At 43.2% G+C, this 18,883-nt stretch overlaps 4 protein-coding genes across 4 annotated transcripts; 2 read left to right on the top strand and 2 right to left on the bottom strand.

The window, feature by feature from the left end:
* Positions 1 to 1,320: 1,320 nt before the first annotated feature.
* Positions 1,321 to 5,498, top strand: tmem119a (transmembrane protein 119a). The gene is made up of 2 exons (XM_037259743.1): positions 1,321 to 1,462; positions 3,011 to 5,498. Exon 2 carries the CDS (start codon positions 3,016 to 3,018, stop codon positions 3,781 to 3,783), a length of 768 nt encoding a protein of 255 aa, XP_037115638.1. The 5' UTR covers positions 1,321 to 1,462; positions 3,011 to 3,015; the 3' UTR covers positions 3,784 to 5,498.
* A 2,074-nt stretch (positions 5,499 to 7,572) lies between these two features.
* Positions 7,573 to 9,427, bottom strand: iscu (iron-sulfur cluster assembly enzyme). Its single transcript, XM_037259744.1, has 5 exons — positions 9,278 to 9,427; positions 8,534 to 8,647; positions 8,342 to 8,452; positions 8,181 to 8,259; positions 7,573 to 7,948 (listed from the first exon to the last, which is right to left on the bottom strand). The coding sequence occupies exons 1-5, from the start codon at positions 9,368 to 9,370 to the stop codon at positions 7,860 to 7,862; spliced, it is 486 nt and encodes a 161-aa protein (XP_037115639.1). The 5' UTR covers positions 9,371 to 9,427; the 3' UTR covers positions 7,573 to 7,859.
* A 92-nt stretch (positions 9,428 to 9,519) lies between these two features.
* sart3 (spliceosome associated factor 3, U4/U6 recycling protein) lies at positions 9,520 to 16,195 on the top strand. Its single transcript, XM_037259740.1, has 19 exons — positions 9,520 to 9,747; positions 10,623 to 10,749; positions 10,833 to 10,937; positions 11,017 to 11,201; positions 11,391 to 11,496; positions 11,709 to 11,833; positions 11,934 to 12,089; positions 12,244 to 12,382; positions 12,466 to 12,573; positions 12,667 to 12,744; positions 12,825 to 12,883; positions 13,033 to 13,142; positions 13,213 to 13,325; positions 13,401 to 13,477; positions 13,564 to 13,726; positions 13,953 to 14,407; positions 14,576 to 14,728; positions 14,813 to 14,997; positions 15,083 to 16,195. The coding sequence occupies exons 1-19, from the start codon at positions 9,550 to 9,552 to the stop codon at positions 15,240 to 15,242; spliced, it is 2,802 nt and encodes a 933-aa protein (XP_037115635.1). The 5' UTR covers positions 9,520 to 9,549; the 3' UTR covers positions 15,243 to 16,195.
* On the bottom strand, positions 15,996 to 18,577 carry ficd (FIC domain protein adenylyltransferase). The gene is made up of 2 exons (XM_037259741.1): positions 17,936 to 18,577; positions 15,996 to 17,541 (listed from the first exon to the last, which is right to left on the bottom strand). Exons 1-2 carry the CDS (start codon positions 18,192 to 18,194, stop codon positions 16,460 to 16,462), a joined length of 1,341 nt encoding a protein of 446 aa, XP_037115636.1. The 5' UTR covers positions 18,195 to 18,577; the 3' UTR covers positions 15,996 to 16,459.
* Positions 18,578 to 18,883: the final 306 nt, after the last annotated feature.

Below are 18,883 nucleotides of genomic sequence, written 5' to 3' on the forward strand. Positions count from 1 at the left end.
TTATTCTCAAGGGTGTGTATGGAAATCAAAGAAAAATCAAATGAACCAGGTTGAAGCCTCATGCCGAGGTATGCTCAGCTTTTTTTTTTTTTTTCTTGCTTTCAAGTATCAAACGTTGATTACAAAATAAAGACGTTTTAAAACGGGCTGGTATTCCAATGGGTGATTTGATTAAATGCAATTAGTAACTTCCTTTATGCAGTTCAGTTAGTAAACCATCGAAACAATATTTCACTGTATCAGAAGATTCACAACAATGCATATGTTTGATATTTGCACTAGAAAATGTTGTGTCCAAGTTTTCTTCCAGTTCTTGACATCTCAACATAAACCCAACATGGTTGTTTATTGGAGGATGACTCGTGAGATAACCTGTTTGTCGACAACTATTTCAAGTTATCTTTTTTTAAAATAATTTATCTTATTGTAATAACCTAATTTGAAGACATCAACTAAAGGATAACTGGAATAAAAACCTTCACGTTTGGTTTTCTAAGTCAACTTTGATTCAACCGTTTAGCTTCCCTAGTTTGAACATCCACTGGAATTAGCCTTTATTTTTAAAATCCAAAATAGTATTTATGCTATTATTCAAACCTAACACAAGTACTGACACAGTCTTGTGCTAGCTGCGCATTTAAGTGGAAAGTTTGACTAAATTACCACCCTGTTCACCCTGAAATGTCCCAAATACAGACTCCCCATATGTTGCGATGAGTACTTTTCTAAGAGACTTTCAATTTATATGCTGGCTCTGTACACGTGTTTTGGGATGAGAGGCTTGCTTTCTCCCTGTACTGGTCATGTACGCTCTGCAGGGACAGGCTGTAATCAAGGGCCCGTAATTAGAGAGGCACTGGGAGTCGCCTCACTGTGAACAGAAATACCCTGAAATGCAGGCCTCAAATGCAACGTGGTCAATGTAAGATGAAGTATAATCGGCGTATATTTGTTGATTTAATGAGTTTAATGTACATTAAGCATCTGGTGGCTTTTATTAATTGCACTTAAGCACGAGGTATAATTGAAATTGATCTTGTGCATGGGCAGAAACACTTTTTCCTGCATACTTTGTCTCTATCATACAAAAAAAAAAAAAACAGAAAAAGGTTTCAACAGGTCTTTTTGCCAGGGGGCTCGGCCCATAAGAATATCACTTATGACCAGACAACTTCAATCTAGGGCTCCTTTCAGTTATGGCCCTTAGAATCGTTGCCACTTTCTCATTCGTGCGTCCCAACCGTGTCATGGAAGTCGAGCAGGAATGAACGAGGGTGGAGAAACTGAAAATAGAGGGATGGACATGACTTTCTTGGGAGCGGTTAAGAAAAGCTTCAGTATAACAGGGACGGCAATGCTCGGAAACTCTCCACCTCCTGTCTACATTTGTGTTGCCCTCTTTCCCCCCCGCTCTGTCCTCAGCTCACTCTGGTCCTGCTCACAACATCAACCAGGACAACTTGTAAGTATGGATTTATATTTGGATTCTTTTCTAATTTGACCTTCATGGAAAGGATGCACACAGTTTAAGATGTATGCTTTTTTTTTTACCATGTTCCCTTGATTACTATGATCAGTTTTAATGCTGTTGATGCAATTAGCCTATAAACACATTCGCCTGCAATTTAGCTGCTATCAAATATTGCATTGTGTAGCCACCAGTATGATATGCTAATATTTCTGTATTGAGTATTACAAGTATTGATCTTTAGTATTCAAACATGAGTAAGTGTTTCAAAAGCAAACAAGCACTGCATACTGGTTTACGTCAACTTTGTTGATTTTGGCCTCTTGTGTAAGTAGATTTTTAAATCTGCTATTACTAACAAAGTGGTCTGAAGTGACACCCAATACTGTAAATCCTGAATACCAATAACATAAATGATTTGCTTTATTTTGCATGATTCTAGTTGGTATTTAATGAGTAGTGTGAACCCACCAGCATAATGTGGTAAATGGAATTATGGCCCTAATTATGGGGGGTTGAAGCGAAGTTCTATAGCTGAGGAGCCAACCATCTGGTTGTCTATACGACCACACAGGGAGGCCAATTTCCACTTCGCTGTGTCCATACAGGAGTTGCATCTTTATTTTAACTCAAAAGCTGCCATTGCTCACTGTTCACATTTTTTATTCACATTTTCTCTTCAGGATGACAGCATAAATGCCAGGTAGAAAAGTCTATTTAGTAAATCATATTTAGTTTGGAGTTTTTTCAGCAAGTCAACATATTTCTCTGTGTGCACCAGCCCACAGCAGCTGGTGCCCAGTGTAAATATAGAGGCCGCCAGCCACTGGTGTCCCACGCCTGAGCACAATCTGGACTCGAACTTCCTGCTGGCTTTAGTGTGGTGGATGGGCGGCGTCTCGCTCCTCTACAAATTATAAGGCCTGCAGCACCAAACTGACTGTCTCCACCCCAAATAAGTAAAGGCTCGGCTGCCTGCTAAAATAGATCTGCAAGATGAGCAAGAGGAGAAAACCTGAATCAAGGTGGAAACTTGTAGTTAAGGTTACAGATGGAGCCTGGGTTGGGCTTTTTTAGGTTGAGGACCCACCAAGGCGTCACAAAATACGTATGATGATTGCTCTTAAATAAAACATTGTGTTTGTAAAGGTTCATTCTGACCTTGGAAGCAACCCAAGGACCAAAAATGTTTCTCTTTGAGGCTATGTGCAGGCGAGAATGCACAGATGTGTGCTTATGCTTTCCTCCCACCCATTTTGTTCAGTATTTTTATATCTACACCAGGGGTAGGAACATTTTGCTTCGGAGCCACAATGTAATTGTAAAACAGACAAATGGACCAGATCAGGACCAGGTGGTGAGCAACTCCGTGGCTTTCCTGTGTGGAGTTTGCATGTTCTCCTTGTACATGATTGGCTGGGAACCAGTCCTGGGTGCTACTAGGACAGACTCCAGAATTTTTGTTTCCAGCAGGGTGGCCAGAAAGACATAACCTCATTGTGTAGTTTTGTATAGTACCTAATTGTTTTGATGATCCTGCAGGAAAGATGACATCCCACTTGGTTCTCCATATGGCCTGCCTGACCTTGCTGTCACTGTGCTGCGCCGTGACACAGGGCGCTCCGATGTTCTACAACGTGTCCATGGATGGTAGCGGTGATGACGGGCTGGAGTTTCTCTTTCCGAAGTACTTCTCCACTCGTGAGCCCGCTCAAGTCAGCGCCGCTACCCATCCACCTGATGCTTCCGACTCCCCCACGTTCACTAACACCATCACCACTACCATCATCCGTCTAAAGGACTTTGTACTGACCAGAGTGGTGGATTTCCTGGAGGATAATCTTCTCATCATCATTGTCGTGACCTCTGTTCTCATCGTCTTGGTCTTTATTATCTGCTGCGCTTCTGCCATGAGTCAGAAGCGCAAGCTGGAGGCCTACAAGGTCCCCCCTCAAGCTACCAGGAAGTACCCTGTGGAAAAAAACATCCTACACAGAGGTATGAGCGAGCCCCAGGAGAGACCTTACGCTGTGGACCACGTCAAGAGGGTCCACATGCAGAGCAGCGCCTCGCCCAAGAACCTGCGCGTGCCCTCCAAGGCTCTGGTAGGAGAGAGGGGCCAGGACGTCAGGCTGTCACCGCGCACGGAGGTGAGGAAGGTTAGGGAGGTGGAGGAAGTGGAGAAGCGGAGAGAGGAAGTGGAGAAGCGCAGAGAGGAGCCAAGACACAGAGAGCATACGAAACGCAGGGAGGAAGTGCAGCACACCTCCAGTCAGCCTGTTTGCACCTGCCATCTGAAGAAGGCCCACTACTAGAGCGTGCTCAGCTCACCCCTGCTGCCTGCATTGCATTTGACATTGCAAACGGGAAGCTGTAGAAAGATGTTTGCGTATTTATAAAATCCTACTAGTTAACATCTAGTGCTTGACTAGCTTGCAGGTGGCATCTCGTTCATAATTTGGACTCACATTCAGTAATGTCAGACATCATTATGCCTAAGACATTCATTGTATTAGTGCACGCTAGTTGTTCTACTGGTGTTCATTTTACTTGTGAGGGTGAAGAACACGTCAGTACATCGACCTTAAGATGGAACAGCTTTTTATAGGAAGGTAATAGAAAAAAGGACGTTACTGATATGACAGTTGTTCTATTAGTACAGCCGAATGTCTCGCTCGTAACTACATGGTCCTTAAAGACCCTATAAAGTCAATTTGAGACTTGGTGCTATATATAGTATATATGTTGAAAACGTGAAAAGGCTGAGAATTGTTATCCAAATTGAATATATTTGCTGATGTTTTTTTTAATCCAAATTTGACAGGGTTGTTAGCGACATTTCTCTGTGGCATTCCAAATGTATGATACATATATTATTTTGACTTTGCAGGGATTTAAAATATGACTTTTACTGTTACCAATATCTAGTTGTATGAAATTTAACGTAGGGCATCCAACAAGTACCTTATTTTAGAAATACTTTTACAATACCACAGCATTAGAATCATGCCTCTGTGTCAGTTTGTGTCAATCAAATCTGACAAACTGACAATTATTATGCTTGTAAATGCTGAATTTTAAAATACAGCTTTTGGACTAGATTTCCTCAGTATATAGATGTACTTAATGTTGCGGATGGTGAATTTACAGTATTTAACTAATATACATATGTAAAAAAGAATACTAAAAAAAAAAACAATGCTATAATTAGCACTGTCCATGTCCTGTATCAACCAAAGTGGAGTAAAAATAATTAAGAAAAAAAATAATATATAGACTTTGCAGCCCAAGTTGTTATTGTAATGTTTGCCTCATATAAATACTAAGATAGTGTTTATGTGTAAACACATGCCTGCCAAGACAGAGGAAGCTCCTCATAATGTCCTGCTGTATATGCCATCAAGACAATTCAGCTTGAGAATTAATTTCTCGATGCTTCGAGTTGCCATAAAACTTGTCTTGATTACGTTCCAAATATTTCTTTATAGACACTTTCATCACATGTTCATGATTTATTTACTTGTTTTAAATGTTTTTGGCATTTATCTTATCTCCCCACAACTTTTTATGCATGTACAAATACATGTGACATTAATTTAATCAATGAAAGACAATTTAAGTGTTATACGTGCATGTTCATTCTCACCATCAAAAAATGCATTTTTGTTGTGTGTAAACATTTTGTATTCTTTTTTTCTTGTTTACTTTTGTAAAAGGGTAAATTATCTAATTATGACTATTATATATTACTTCCTTGCGGTCAAAGTATCACCAGTATTGATAAACGGACCATGGTTTTGTTTCAACAGTGGTGATCTTAAGTTAAAGTATTTATCTAATCTGATACAATGTGTGTCCGGCTATTGATGCATAACTAAAAATATTTCATCCAAATGTGAACCTACCAGTTTATGCAGTTCTTATGACAAAATTTTGACAGTTTGTATTTGTCACTCTAACTAAGGCTGTGTGTTTTATTTTTCTCTTGCTCCTTGATTTTCTTCTGTTGAATAAAACTGTGGATAAAGGCGTTTGTGTCATAATTAATGACCATAAAGTTGAATAAAAAATGCACCCACATAAAAGTTTAAAAACAAAGTTCTGAAAGGTTAAATGTTTAATAGTTTTGCACTAAACAATTAAATTTGACGGAACTGTACTTAGGCTATGATTTTTTTACGTACCAATAGTGCAAGATTGTATACCACTAATGGTACTACTGCAGCACTATACTTTGAGAATCACTGGTATATATTTTATATGTTATATGTTGGTGTGACCTGAGAGTTTAGTATAGAAGATATTTGCATGTTGGGTCAATGAGACAATCGCATGCCATGCAATAAATCAAATATCAAATAGGATGAGGAGAGAGAAAAAGCAAGAGGTGAAGTGGAATCTGAAAGTTGAAATGTGACTCAGTTACTGACTAGGCTTACATTCTTGACCTCTTTTGTCAACCAGGTTCTAAATAATTCGAGGAAAAAGAAACTGCAGCAGATGGTGGGAGATCAACCAGCTTCTTGAGCACAGCTGGCAATTTGTACGACACTCTCTAACATGGAGACAAGGACCCTGTTCTTGTATTGCAGAAGGAGCTCTCAAATGTATTAAGAATCCCCAATAGGTAACACAGCACCTCAAAGAAGAGCCTTTAAACTTTGATGAGCATCTGCCTGGGATTTTACATAAAGAGAGGATCTTTAAAAGAGACACAAGACCGTTCATCTCCACTGGGAAGACATGCTGGAGAATCGAAGAAAGGTAAGAACAAGGATAATAGACAAAATAGCTCCCTGTATTGTTTACTTTGCATTCTTATTTATGGATTATTATTCTCCTGCAGCAATTCATGATGCTGTCCAGATATGGCACTCTTGTGATCTTCTGCATCTGTTCACTAGTATGTGGCGCAACATCTTTATGTCCCATTGGCTGTTGCTGTTTTCATCCAGGAGTTTTGGTTCTGTGTGAGCGCTTGGGCCTTAAGTCACTTCCTCGTTTAGTCCCTCTCAACACCGCCATCCTGTCGATGGCGAAAAACCAGCTCTGTAATGTGGACCGTCTACTCCGTCCCTTCACCAACCTGCAGGAGCTCAGCCTCAGTCACAATTTATTGGCCCGCTTCCCCCGAGGCCTCCCTACCAGCTTGGAAGCGCTTTTTCTACAGCAGAACCGAATCACTTACATCACCTTAGGTGCTTTGACGCAACTGAGGAACCTCACTCGGTTGGATCTGACAGACAATCGCATTCGTGCCATCCAGCCAGGGGCGCTTCAAAGCCTGATGAAGTTGCAGATCCTCTTGCTGAAGGGCAACAAATTGACCAGCCTTTCTCTAAACCTGCCGGCTTCTTTAACCCACTTAGACCTCTCTGCTAACTGCATTTTAACCATAGGCCTGCCCTCTCTGTGTGACATTTTGTATATGCACAGCTGGTTATCAAGCAGCAAGTCAAGGAAGACCAGCACAGACCTGGTATGCACTGAGCCAGTCCATCTTGCTTACCATCTGCTTCTAAACCTCTCGATGGCGGCAATCTGTCCTGGTGTCAAGTCAAACGACAAGACACTTCAGCTGAAGGCTTTGACTGTGAATCCTTTGTCACCTTGGGTCCAAAGTTCACCGAAGGAGAAACATTTGAATGGCTGGCCAGCACGGCAAATAGCAGAAGACCCCTATGCAGGCCATCCTCCTGAAAATAAAGCCAATGTGGAAACAGTCCCACTGACTTGGATTTTAGAAGAACACTTATTTTTTAACACTTTCACTTATGATGAGTGTTTTTCCTTGAATAAGGGCCAAACTGTGAGCCTGTCCCATTCAACTCCAAGCCCTTATGAGGAAAAAATGCACATCGACACCACCACCCCCCACCGCTCTCAGATGATTACAACCCATCAAACAGTGTCACGGGCTTCATTTTTCACAAAGAACGACACTACCTCGTCTACCCCCAACTTCCTTCACGCAGTGCTCATTTGGCTGCTAGCTGTCTCCTCCTCATGCTGCTGTTGTGACTAGTGCTAAATGTTTCTGCCTCTATGCTTAAATGTATGATGTTATCAAGACAAGAAACTAGCATAAAAGGAACACACCTGAATTATTGTAATATTGATCTTTAATTTCCAGTTTCAAAATCTCCATGACAAATGTGATTAAAATAAAACTACATAGATATCATTTTTGGTATGCGATTGATGCTAAAGAAATGCTAGAATTGCAGCATCATAAATGCAAATGTTATTGAACAATAGGCTTGTTACATTATTAGCCGAGAAAAAAGAGGGGATGAGCCATAATCTCAAAGGAAGTCCTTCTGACATGTTGTACGTAAATGACACATCCCTGAGGTACACTGACCCATTATGGAAAATTAATGATGAGAAATTAACCGCTGGCTTTGACACCTTGCTCTTCCTTGTTCTGTTTTATTCTGTAGTCTGACAGGGCTGCTCTTATGGCATCTTCTGCAAGCACTGAAACAAAAGAAGAAAAGAGTAAGCAGGTGTCTGAGGTGATACCTGAAGTCATACCTCTATTAAAAGAGGGTAGTGTCCCTTGGCTAATATCTCCCTACCGAGCTCCTCCCAAATATTGGTTAAACCTGCACTGAGGTATGCTTTTTGCTATAACGTACGTACATAGACATCTGTTATGTTGCATCAATTTCTGCTTTTAAATATCGCTTCATACTGCGTCAGTGCTTACTGGAACAATGGAGCTTGACAGGTGGAAGTGAGAGTTCTTTTGCAATGTCTGTGTTCTTGATTCTCAAAGCCTCATCGATCTGCAAGAAAAAGGATGAGAGCAACCTCAATCGATGCAAGAGTTTTTTCCCCCCAGAAATGTTTGATTCTTTGCAGACTCACCGACTTGCCTTTCACCCACTCAGTCGCCAGAGAGCTGGAAGCAATGGCCGATCCGCAACCAAAAGTCTTGAATTTGGCATCCACGATCTTACCATTTTCATCCACTTCAACCTAGAGATAAAATAAATCACTAGATCTGCTTGACACACACCAGCAGTTATATATATATATATTTTTTACCACTTCACTTACTTGGAGTTTCATGACGTCGCCGCAGGCTGGTGCTCCGACTAAACCCGTCCCCACATTCTTGGCATTTTTATCCAAAGAGCCCACATTTCTTGGGTTTTCATAGTGGTCCACAACCTTCAGAAGTATGCAAGAGAGAATCATTATAACGCAACAGGACTGACGTTTGTTTAGCAAAGCGGTTATTCGATATCCATAATATCCACCTTGATATACTCGTGCTCTCTGTCCTAACTTGATGGACAATCGCACTAGTGGAACCATTATCTTGTAAAGTATTTTAGTTACACCACTTGTGCTAATTTCGGCCTTCAAGTAAGCAATTCAACCTCACTAGTAAACACCTGGGCTGCACTAGTATCACTACTAGGTCTAACGTGTAAGCACGTGGGCCACTAGGACCCTTCTAGACACTATTCGTGGCATCAAAAGGCCCACTTGTAACATGTAGACATTAGTTGTTCTGCTAGTATGACACCAGTTGTCCTGGTGTACAGAAATGTCATACACAGTAATGGGAGACAGTGGTGGGGAAGTAAAACGATAATAATACACATTCATTCTACAAGTGCACTGAAATGACTTACTAGTAAGGACATGGACGAACTAGGACGTTGACTTTAATCAGGACATCGATTAAATGCTAGAACTGTTGACCGAATAAGGCAGCAGCACGTACGAGCAAAGAACACGGCAAATGCTCGAGCTTCGTTGCAAAAGTAAGAAAATGTGTGATGATTTGATTACCTTTTTGTGATATGAGCAGGTGATTGGTAGCTCCGGACACAGAAACCTTGTGTTGAACAACAACGACGAAGACTTTCGTAAGGCCATCCCCATGTTCAAAAACCGACAAGTTCCGGAAATGAACGAGTAAATGAGAGTCTTGATGGGTTTGTTGATAAACACCGTGTACGGGGAACGAAGGGTCGGAGCGCCCACTAGCGGATTGGGTTTGTTATTACAGCACGGACTCGGGGCTGTTTCGGCTTGTTACTAGGCAAGACAGCCTTTCCAACATGGCAGCGACAAGCAAAGCAGAGCCTACGCATTTGCAGGATATGGACGAGGACGACGAGGAGATGGACGATCGGGAAATGGACTCGGAGGGCGACGGCGGGGAGAGCATGGGAGTAGACAATTCTGACGATGAAGAGGACGACACGTCCGAAGACGAGAAAGAAAATGAAGCCGAAATCCAACGGCTAGAAGAGCAGGTAACTCTTAATTTTTTGACGTTAGCCGAGAAGCTAAACGCGAATGAATGAGTGGGAAACAGTCGCCGACAACTTCACCAGCGAAAGCTTGCTACGCTATTTGCCTTCGCACAGGATTAGAATAAACAATTGTCGTCTGAAGTTGTTTCAATGGCGACGTTCGTGGCGTGACATGATGCTAGCAGTACACGCGCCGCGCGTTTTGCTTTGTGACGTCACACCCCCAGGACGTAATAAGTTACCAGAGTGCAAAAAAAAGTTTTTGAATCTTAAGTTATGTGTTGCTTTTTCGAATTTTTGCTTTATCTGTTTTATATCTTCATTCTACAAAAGAAAACTTGAATGCCTGTATTCTAAGCTACTAAATAAAGTTTGCAAAAAAATGTGCAAATAAAGTATAAATCTAATATATGAATGGTCACCTGTTATTAAATGCATGTTTCTTCGTATTTGGTTCAATGCCCTAACAGTTGAAATCATCTCCCTCAACAGCAACACAGGAAATAAACAACAAACCACATTTGTTCAATAAATTTATATATGCATATAAGAAAACCAACTAAACACCACACTTGGTGATGGCACTGCGGGAAAAACTCCACAGAAGAAACTGAACAAAATCCAGATCATAAAAGTATTAAAAAAAACATGATATATGTAGCAGTAATTGAGTGTTCCTCATGCCGTTGCACACATTTTCTTTGTGAAACGTTGTCAGACTTACTACCATTGTAAACAGAGGACTCCTGTGGATTAATAAAAAGACATGAAAGAAAGATGTCTCACTGCATTATTTGTAACCACAATATTTACCATTCGCTTGTCAAAAAGACACCAATCTCACACGTTGAATAATACCGTTTTGTGTTTTCCAGCTATCAATCAACGCCTTCGACTACAACTGCCATGTTGACCTCATCAAACTACTCAAACATGAGGGTGAACTTCTGCGGCTGCGAAAGGCGAGGCAGAAGATGAGTGAACTTTTTCCTCTCACGGAAGGTTGGTGTATGTAGGTCCAGACGCAGACAAACATGTTGATCTGTTTTAATTGCATAGCTGACCTCTTGTGTGTAACCCCATAGAGATCTGGCTCGACTGGCTCAAGGATGAGATCCGCCTGACTGAAGAAGAACCAAACCGAGAAAAAGTGAACGAGCTTTTTGAGAAGGCTATTAAAGACTACATTTGTGAGTGCATACGGGCAAACCTAAAGACTTGACACGTAGCTTTGTTTGCTGAGATTCGGCATCTTATTGTTACACTCAGGTCCAGATATCTGGCTGGAATACGCCCAGTATTCTATCGGCGGCATGGGCTCGCCGGGTGGCATCGAGAGAGTGAGATCCGTTTTTGAGAGAGCCATCACAGCTGTTGGGCTTCACATGACCAAGGGGCAAACGGTGTGGGAGGCCTACAGAGAATTTGAGAACGCCATTCTGGCCACAGTACAGGTCAGTGTCGTCTTCATGAGCAACATTTTTTACCAATGTCTGATGTAGCCGTTCCCCAGTCGAGGTTCAAATTGTATCCCTTGGCCTCACAACAGCGACATTTCTCTGTGTTAATGCCTCTGGATTGGCTCATTTTCCTTGTAGTCATTTTGTTGTGTTATTCATCCTCTCTATTGTCTTTGCTTTCAGCCTCCTCCTGGCAAGATTCCCAGCCACGATGAGCAAGAGCTGCTGAACAAGCAGCTTCAGCGCATCCATACGCTGTTTCGCCGCCAGCTGACCATTCCATTAATGGGTAAGGATGTCCTCCTCTTGCTCCAGATGGGGTGCTAGAAAATGAGCAACAGTTTGGTCTGTGTGGGCCAGCCTAGAAATGTACATCAATCATGGTGGGGGAAAAAAACCCAATGTTGTTGCACAACGATTGTCAGAATCAATCTTGAAGACTATGTAAAAACAATCATAAATTAAGTTTCATAAATTAAAAATGTTTATTTGGTTCTTTAGACATGGAGGCAACATATGCAGAGTATAAAGAATGGTCTGACCAAGGGGCACCGGAGGAAATCTTACATCAGTACAAAACTGCTTTGCAGCAGAGGGAGAAGTACAAGCCCTTTGAAGAGTCACTGGTAAGCAACCACCAATGAGGAATCAGACTTGCACATGTTACCTGCTGGGTCACATGACTCTGCAAGCTGTCTTTTGATTTATTCGGTTGTCCTCTCGCAGCTAGTAGCAGAGACGCCCAAACTGGCCGAGTACCAGGCCTATATCGACTTTGAAATGAAGCAAGGGGACCCGACCCGCATCCAGATGACGTTTGAGCGGGCTCTGGTTGAGAATTGCCTGGTACCGGACATGTGGACCAAATACACTATATATCTCGTGAGTACACTGCAGATTACTTTTGTTTCAGTCAAATAGTTTTGTAATATTGTGGAGTTTTACGTTGGTGAACAATAAGCAATTGGCCCTAACAATATTAAATCCAAAGACGATGGCATATCACAGTTGGTTTTGTTTTCTTTGGCCTGTCTAGGACCGTCAACTGAAAATCAAAGATCTGGTTCTCTCCACTCATGATCGCGCTGTCCGAAACTGTCCGTGGACTATGAGTCTGTGGAAGAGCTACTTGCAAGCTGTCGAGAGGCACGGGGGCACTCATCAAACAGTTCCAGGCAAATACTAATTGGACTAATCTGCACACAGTTTAAGCGTCTGTGATAAGGAAAACTGAAGGGGATCTTGATGTTTTCCACAGATTTGTTTGAAAAAGCTCTGAACGCAGGCTTCATTCAAGCTACAGATTATGTGGAGATCTGGCAGGTTTATCTCGACTACCTGAGGAGACGTGTGGATTTCAGCCAAGGTGAGAGCAGCATTACGCAAAGTCCGCACTTGTCTGTTTGTTTGGAAACATTGGTGCATTGTCCCTCTGCTGGTGGCCTTCCCTGTGTCGCAGAATCAAGTCAAGAATTGAAGGAGCTACGAGGATCCTTCACTCGCTGTCTGGACTACATGAAACAAGATGTTGAAGAAAGTAGGTGAACTCTCATTCAGAATGTTCTGTTGGAGTTGAAAGTGCTTTTCCACTCTGACTCGTTGTGTCCCTGACATTAGGATTTGGAGAAAGTGGAGACCGTTCCTGTAACATAATGCAGATCTGGGCAAGGATAGAGGTAAATTGTTGTTACTATGGCAACGGTTTTGAATGGATGGCCCTCCTTTGTATTTTGCCCTCGTTTCAGTCTGTATCAAATTTGCCAACAACTATGAGACTCTTTTGTGCATAAGGGCTTTACAAATACTTGACTTGACCTCTTCACAGGCCCGGCATTGTAAAAACATGCAAAAAGCCCGGGAACTGTGGGACAGCATCATGACAAAAGGGAATGCCAAATATGCCAACATGTGGCTGGAATACTACAACCTCGAAAGGTCGGTCATGTGCAAAGTGAGATAACAAACATGACAGCATGCTGACTTGTATTTCGCTCCTCCTCGCCAGAGCCTATGGAGATTCTGTCCACTGTCGGAAAGCGCTTCACCGAGCGGTCCAGTGCACCTCTGACTACCCGGAACACGTGTGTGAGGTCCTGCTCACCTTTGAGAGAGTGGAAGGTGAGCTCCTCCCTCCACATGTGACATGCTGATGCAAGAGTTGGGGAGGTTTTCATGATACATCTACGCACCCAGGCTCTTTGGAGGACTGGGACGTGGCGGTCCAAAAAACCGAGACTCGTCTGAACAGAGTTAATGAGCAACGGGCAAAGGTCTGAAGCAGACATTCGCGTTTGTTTGAGCATGTCTGTCTTTTATAAGCCTTTTGACTCTCACAAACCTTTGGGCTGTTTGTTAGATGGCAGAGAAAGAAGCCATCCAGGCTTTACAAGAGGAGGAGCAACTGGAGCAGAGGCGGAAGGGCAAGGCAGACAAAAGGAATCAGAAGAAAGTTCAGAAAGGGACGGGTCGCTTTGGGGAGAAGAGGAAAGCAGAGCAGGATGAGTGGACTGACCATGCAGGTAAACTGGAAACGTAGACTAAAAGACCAAACACTCTTGTTGAAATAATTTGAGTTTCCCACCCCAAAATGACAATGGTATACAACCTATTCTATTGCCATTTTCTTGCCGCTTTTGATCAGACATCTGAAGGTTTTAGGCCGTAGCAGATTTATCAATGGGAATGATTGATTGTGGTCTCAACCATTATGTTAAAGCAGACATATTTGGTCCCCTCTGTTGACAGAACAAGCTCCAAAGCGACATAGAGGAAATGGTGAGCAAAGCAAATCGGAGTATTTACAGAGTCCCGGGCTTCAAACGAGTGAGAAGAAAGCTCCTCCTGGCTACAAAGGTTCAACAAGGCCTGGATTCAACAAAGCCCAGCAGGACGGTGCCCAGAATGAAAGTGACGATAAAATGGAGCTTCGCAACGATGACAACAGCGTATTCATTAGCAACCTATCGTATACCCTGGAAGCACCTGAGGACACACTGAGGACACTCTTTGAGACCTGTGGAACCGTCAAACAGATTCGCCTGGTCACCTCCAACAAGGGGACTTTCAAGGGTTACGGCTACGTGCAGTTTGAAAACACAGAGTCTGTCTCAGAAGCCCTCAAACTCGACAGACGGGAAGTGGAGGGCAGGCCTATGTTTGTGTCACCATGTGTAGACAAGAACAAGAACCCAGACTTCAAGGTAATTATGAAATGCAGTGAAGATCCGTTTATTGTGGGAATACATTTCAAGCCGACACGATAGAGAGCAGATGATGTGACAAAACAACCACAATTAGATGATTGACTTGAGTAATTATATCATTGTTTCTTGCTGTGTTTTATACAAGTTACTAATTCACACCCATAGGTCTTCAAGTACAACACAAATATGGAAAAACACAAAATCTTCATCTCCGGGCTGCCATTTTCCTGCACCAAGGAGCAACTGGAAGAAATAAGCAAGAGTCACGGCACCGTCAAGGAAGTTCGTCTCGTTACATTCCGCTCGGGAAAGCCCAAGGTGAGACCTGAGGGCCGTGCAAGACGGTGAGCATGAGAATGATGAGGACACGGGCTGACCTTTTGGTATTGTTCGCTTGTGCAGGGTTTAGCATATGTTGAGTTTGCAGATGAAGCCCAGGCATCTCAGGCAGTCTTGAAAATGGACGGCACGGACGTGGAGGGGAACAAAATCTCTGTTGCTATAAGCAACCCTCCTCGCCGAAACTCGAGCAAGCCTGGTCCCAGCCAGCCCGCCACAAATCTGACGCCTCACCAGGCCTACGGCGCGTAAGTGTACCGTAGGCCTCTTCAATCCTCTCAATGAGCGCTAACAGCTTTGTCTAATTTTGCCATTGAACATTTGCCCTTCCAGGAGAGGGAGAGGACGCACACAGGTGTCATTGCTCCCTCGCTCTCTGAATCGCCAAAGTGGGCCATCAAGCAAAGTGGAGAACGGGAGCTCTGAGGATGGTGCCGGAGACGCCAAGCCTTTGTCCAATGCAGACTTTGCTAAGATGCTCCTGAAGAAGTGAAAGGATGCTGGCTGGGTTCACATGGAAAGCAATTATGCCATCCTTTCCAAAATAGTAAGTGTTTGCAACTGACCTTCTGCAAATGTCAGCCTTCTCGTCCTTGTTCCCGCGAGATTGCCTTAACTGCAGAGCTGCTGCCCTCCACCAGCCTCAAGACTACTTTGGACCCTTGCCATTTTTACTTTTCCTTCCTGGTTGCGTTTAAATGTTGCTGTCAGGTTTTATGAAATAAGTGTAGAATACATGTTTGTAAATATGTTTGAAAAAATGGTAGACACCATTTTCCCAACTTCAATATTTTCTTATTCGAATCGGACATTGGATCGAACAGTGTTAAGCAATGTGTAGATTAGTGTTTGTACATACAATAAGAAGACATACCTATCAGTTGTCAACAGAATTGTGCAAAATTATTTTTGTTAGACTTTGTGAGTTGAAAGACAACCATGTGAAACAGTTAAATGATTAAAACTAGTCCAACACTCTCTTTTGACATGAACTTGAACGTGAATTTCAGTTCGACTTAAAATGTCACATTTTAAAAGGCATAATAAATTAACTGGCTGGGGTTGACTTGCTTCAGACCCTCACATTTAATTTCAAAACTATGCACTTCTGCCAGTGTTCATCAGTTATAGTAGAAGTAGTAGTCTTAGATCAACTTAAGAAAAAAAACGTACAAATAAGTGAATGACACTTATGATTTGGAATATAAGCTATGTAAAGTCCTCACCACAGTGGCCTACTGTAATATTCAATATACATTCTGTTTATTATGTAGTGCGTGTGGCTGTTTTATAGACAGTGAATACAATATTAATTTTTAAGTTCATTGAAATGTTTAATGGCTAGTTTATGGTTGTTAATCCATATATTACCTTTGATCTGAAAGCTGAAAATTGTCGTTATGAAATAAAGATATCGACCTCACCGGGGCGATATTTAATGTGTTACTTCCAAGTGCATATCAAATTGATTCATGCTGAAAGTTAATATCACTTTATTTGCATAAAATAAATAAATGATGAAAGTGCTATCACATTCTTCCCAAAAGAACTCTGCACGAGAATGTCAGTTATTGAAGCTATTGAAGTCACAACAGTTGTCGCATGGACTCGATCGCCTCTTCTCACTCAAACCAATTTTCAGCAGTTTCAAGACATGAGCTGATGTTTATGACCTCTTAGGGTGAATGCTAGTGCCCTCCAGTCCCCAAATCAGTTGTGAACTGGGATGGTGTGTTTGCAGTCAGGACAGGCTTCATCCTGCCGGGCTCCCGGGAGTCCCACCGCGTGCTCAGTGGTGGAGATCAACAAAGTGTCCAGTGTAATCTCGGTGCATTTGGCAATGAAACGAATGAAAGGGCGCACGTCGCCCTCGTTGGCCGTGTCTAGAGCCGCGTAGTACTCTGCCCTTTGTTCTTTGCGAATGGTGATGGGCGGGTATCGCGCTTGCATGAGCACGAGGTTCATCAAGAGCCGCGACGTGCGTCCGTTGCCGTCCACGAACGGGTGCACGTACACCAGTTTGTAGTGAGCAAGAGCGGCGTACTCGACCGGGTGCAGCTGCAAGGCTTCGTCCGAGTTGAGCCACTGGACCAGCTCCTGCATGTGCCGCTGCAGGTCCTGCGGGTGCGGCGGGATGTGATGGCCCACGAACACTTGGTTGGTGCGCAGGCACCCTCCCTCCACAGGGTCCACGTAACCCAGCACTCTTTTGTGGATCTCCAGGATGTCACTAACTTTGATTGTTCCCATTCTAGACAACAGTGTGGTGTTGATGTACTTCATGGCTGCATCCACGCCAATGGCCTCGTTCTGCTCCTGCAGACTCTTGCCGGGGACAGCGTAGCGCGTCTCGATGATGTGACGGATCTCAGATAAAGTGAGAGTGCTGCCCTCTATGGCCACTGTGTGGTAGATGTGGTGGTAGTAAGTCTCCTCCATCACCCGGCGTAGCGCAGAGTTGCTTTTAGGGATGGACATGAGCCTACGCACCTTACTGTCAATGATGCCAAAGTGACGCTGGTCAATCTCCTCCACCAACGGCAGGGTGCGGTCTCGGCTCACCAGTGCTCTCTTGTTACAAGGTGAGATAGCCAACGCCTTCGTGTACAGGTGGTCTGCTTGCACGACGTCCTTTTCCTCCTCCAAAATAGTCCCGAGCTCGGTCAGGGCGTCCACAAAGTCTGGATTCAGACTGAGTGCGTGTACCAGCAGCTTGTGAGCTTTCTCCTTCTTGCCATGTTTCCTCATCTCCTGGGCCAGCTGCAGAGCCGCTCTGGCCTCAAAAATCATCTCTAGATCACAACAGGAGGGAGAACTCGGGTCAAGCAAAAAAACACACAAGAGCTATAGACACTACATGAAAACACGTGTACATTACACTACTTTCAGTGAGTTTTTTGTTTCGTGGTGGGCTAGCTTGACTTGAACACGATTGAATTGTCAAGACAAGGGGAAGATGAGGGAACAGAAACCCCTAAAGGCTGATATCAAAGCAACTTGGGCTACCACCCCAACTCTGCCAAAGACTGATCCTGTCCATGTCACGCTGCCTTGATGTTGTCAAAGTAACTATGGACTTTAAACTCTTAGGTGGCCAATATGTCTGTAGAAGATCACATGACATATTCTAATTTTGTAAAACAATGGATGGAAAGCAGTACGTTTAGGCATTGTGTATGTATGTACCTTTGCTAGGCTTGGATCTGAGCGGAAGCAGGTCGAGGCCCGTAAGAGGGAGAGTGAGGCCGGTGGTCTGCACAGCTGGGGGCTGCGGGGAGACCCCCCACAGCCGGCATCGAAACTGTGCGATGGCATTCAAGGAACCATTGCACTCCTCTACTCCAACCAAGGGTGTTAGCAGGGCCACCAGAGATCCCAGGAAGACACAGAGAAGTGGGCCCCATCCTCCGAGGAGACGGTCGCTAGTGTATCGCCACGCCGTCATAACCGCCCTGACAATTCTGATTTGAATCCTCCATTCTCTACACCACGCCACACTTTCTATTTGGACCCCAGCTAGGGAAGCTGAAGATCGGATGGCTGAGATTGGAAACAAATGGAACACCAGCCACTCGTCAATGAACAAAACACTTTTCCAGTTACTACATTAAGGAGATTTTTCTGCGGAGCTTTTCAATACGCTGATCGACGAGAAATATCCCCAAAACGGCCAAACTGATATAACAACTCTTTATAACACCTAAACATACAGTCGGCGTTTTTCTTCCGGACCTGTAAACATACAGCGAAATCATTGGTCACACGCATGTAGAAGAACGACGGTGATTGGTTAAAAACCTGCAATACAGAGAAAGTTCGTAGTCCTCTCTGATTGGAAGAGTATGGACATATATTATGCCCTACATTTGATCTGTCAGGCGTCACTAGTGATGTGCATTCCAGTTCAGACAAAAAACAATCAAATAAACACGGTAATTTCAACAACGGCAACGCACACATTTTTCTCTGTATTACAACATCCCGTGGGAACAACATACACATCAAACAATACAACTACTTTTCGCTTTCACTTAAACTTTTTCCCTAATGAAGTGGCCTGTGATTAGGTTCACCTTATGGTACCTACACGAGGTAAAAAAAAAAAAAAAAGAATAAATAAATAAGAAAGTGTAG

This window comes from Syngnathus acus, chromosome 9, assembly GCF_901709675.1.
Source record: "Syngnathus acus chromosome 9, fSynAcu1.2, whole genome shotgun sequence".
NCBI lineage: Eukaryota > Metazoa > Chordata > Actinopteri > Syngnathiformes > Syngnathidae > Syngnathus > Syngnathus acus.

What these genes read in the sequence shown, in the direction of transcription:
- iscu (XM_037259744.1), bottom strand. Translation starts at nt 9,370, where the DNA reads ATGGGGATGGCCTTACGAAAGTCTTCGTCGTTGTTGTTCAACACAAGG. An exon ending in CCTGCTCATATCACAAAAAG is followed by an intron (nt 8,648 to 9,277) that starts GTAATCAAATCA and finishes ATACTTCTGAAG; the next exon opens with GTTGTGGACCACTATGAAAA. An exon ending in GCGACGTCATGAAACTCCAA is followed by an intron (nt 8,453 to 8,533) that starts GTAAGTGAAGTG and finishes TTTTATCTCTAG; the next exon opens with GTTGAAGTGGATGAAAATGG.
- ficd (XM_037259741.1), bottom strand. Translation starts at nt 18,194, where the DNA reads ATGACGGCGTGGCGATACACTAGCGACCGTCTCCTCGGAGGATGGGGC. An exon ending in CAGATCCAAGCCTAGCAAAG is followed by an intron (nt 17,542 to 17,935) that starts GTACATACATAC and finishes GTTGTGATCTAG; the next exon opens with AGATGATTTTTGAGGCCAGA.
- sart3 (XM_037259740.1), top strand. Translation starts at nt 9,550, where the DNA reads ATGGCAGCGACAAGCAAAGCAGAGCCTACGCATTTGCAGGATATGGAC. An exon ending in AGCCCTTTGAAGAGTCACTG is followed by an intron (nt 11,834 to 11,933) that starts GTAAGCAACCAC and finishes GTCCTCTCGCAG; the next exon opens with CTAGTAGCAGAGACGCCCAA. An exon ending in AGATCTGGGCAAGGATAGAG is followed by an intron (nt 12,884 to 13,032) that starts GTAAATTGTTGT and finishes ACCTCTTCACAG; the next exon opens with GCCCGGCATTGTAAAAACAT.
- tmem119a (XM_037259743.1), top strand. Translation starts at nt 3,016, where the DNA reads ATGACATCCCACTTGGTTCTCCATATGGCCTGCCTGACCTTGCTGTCA.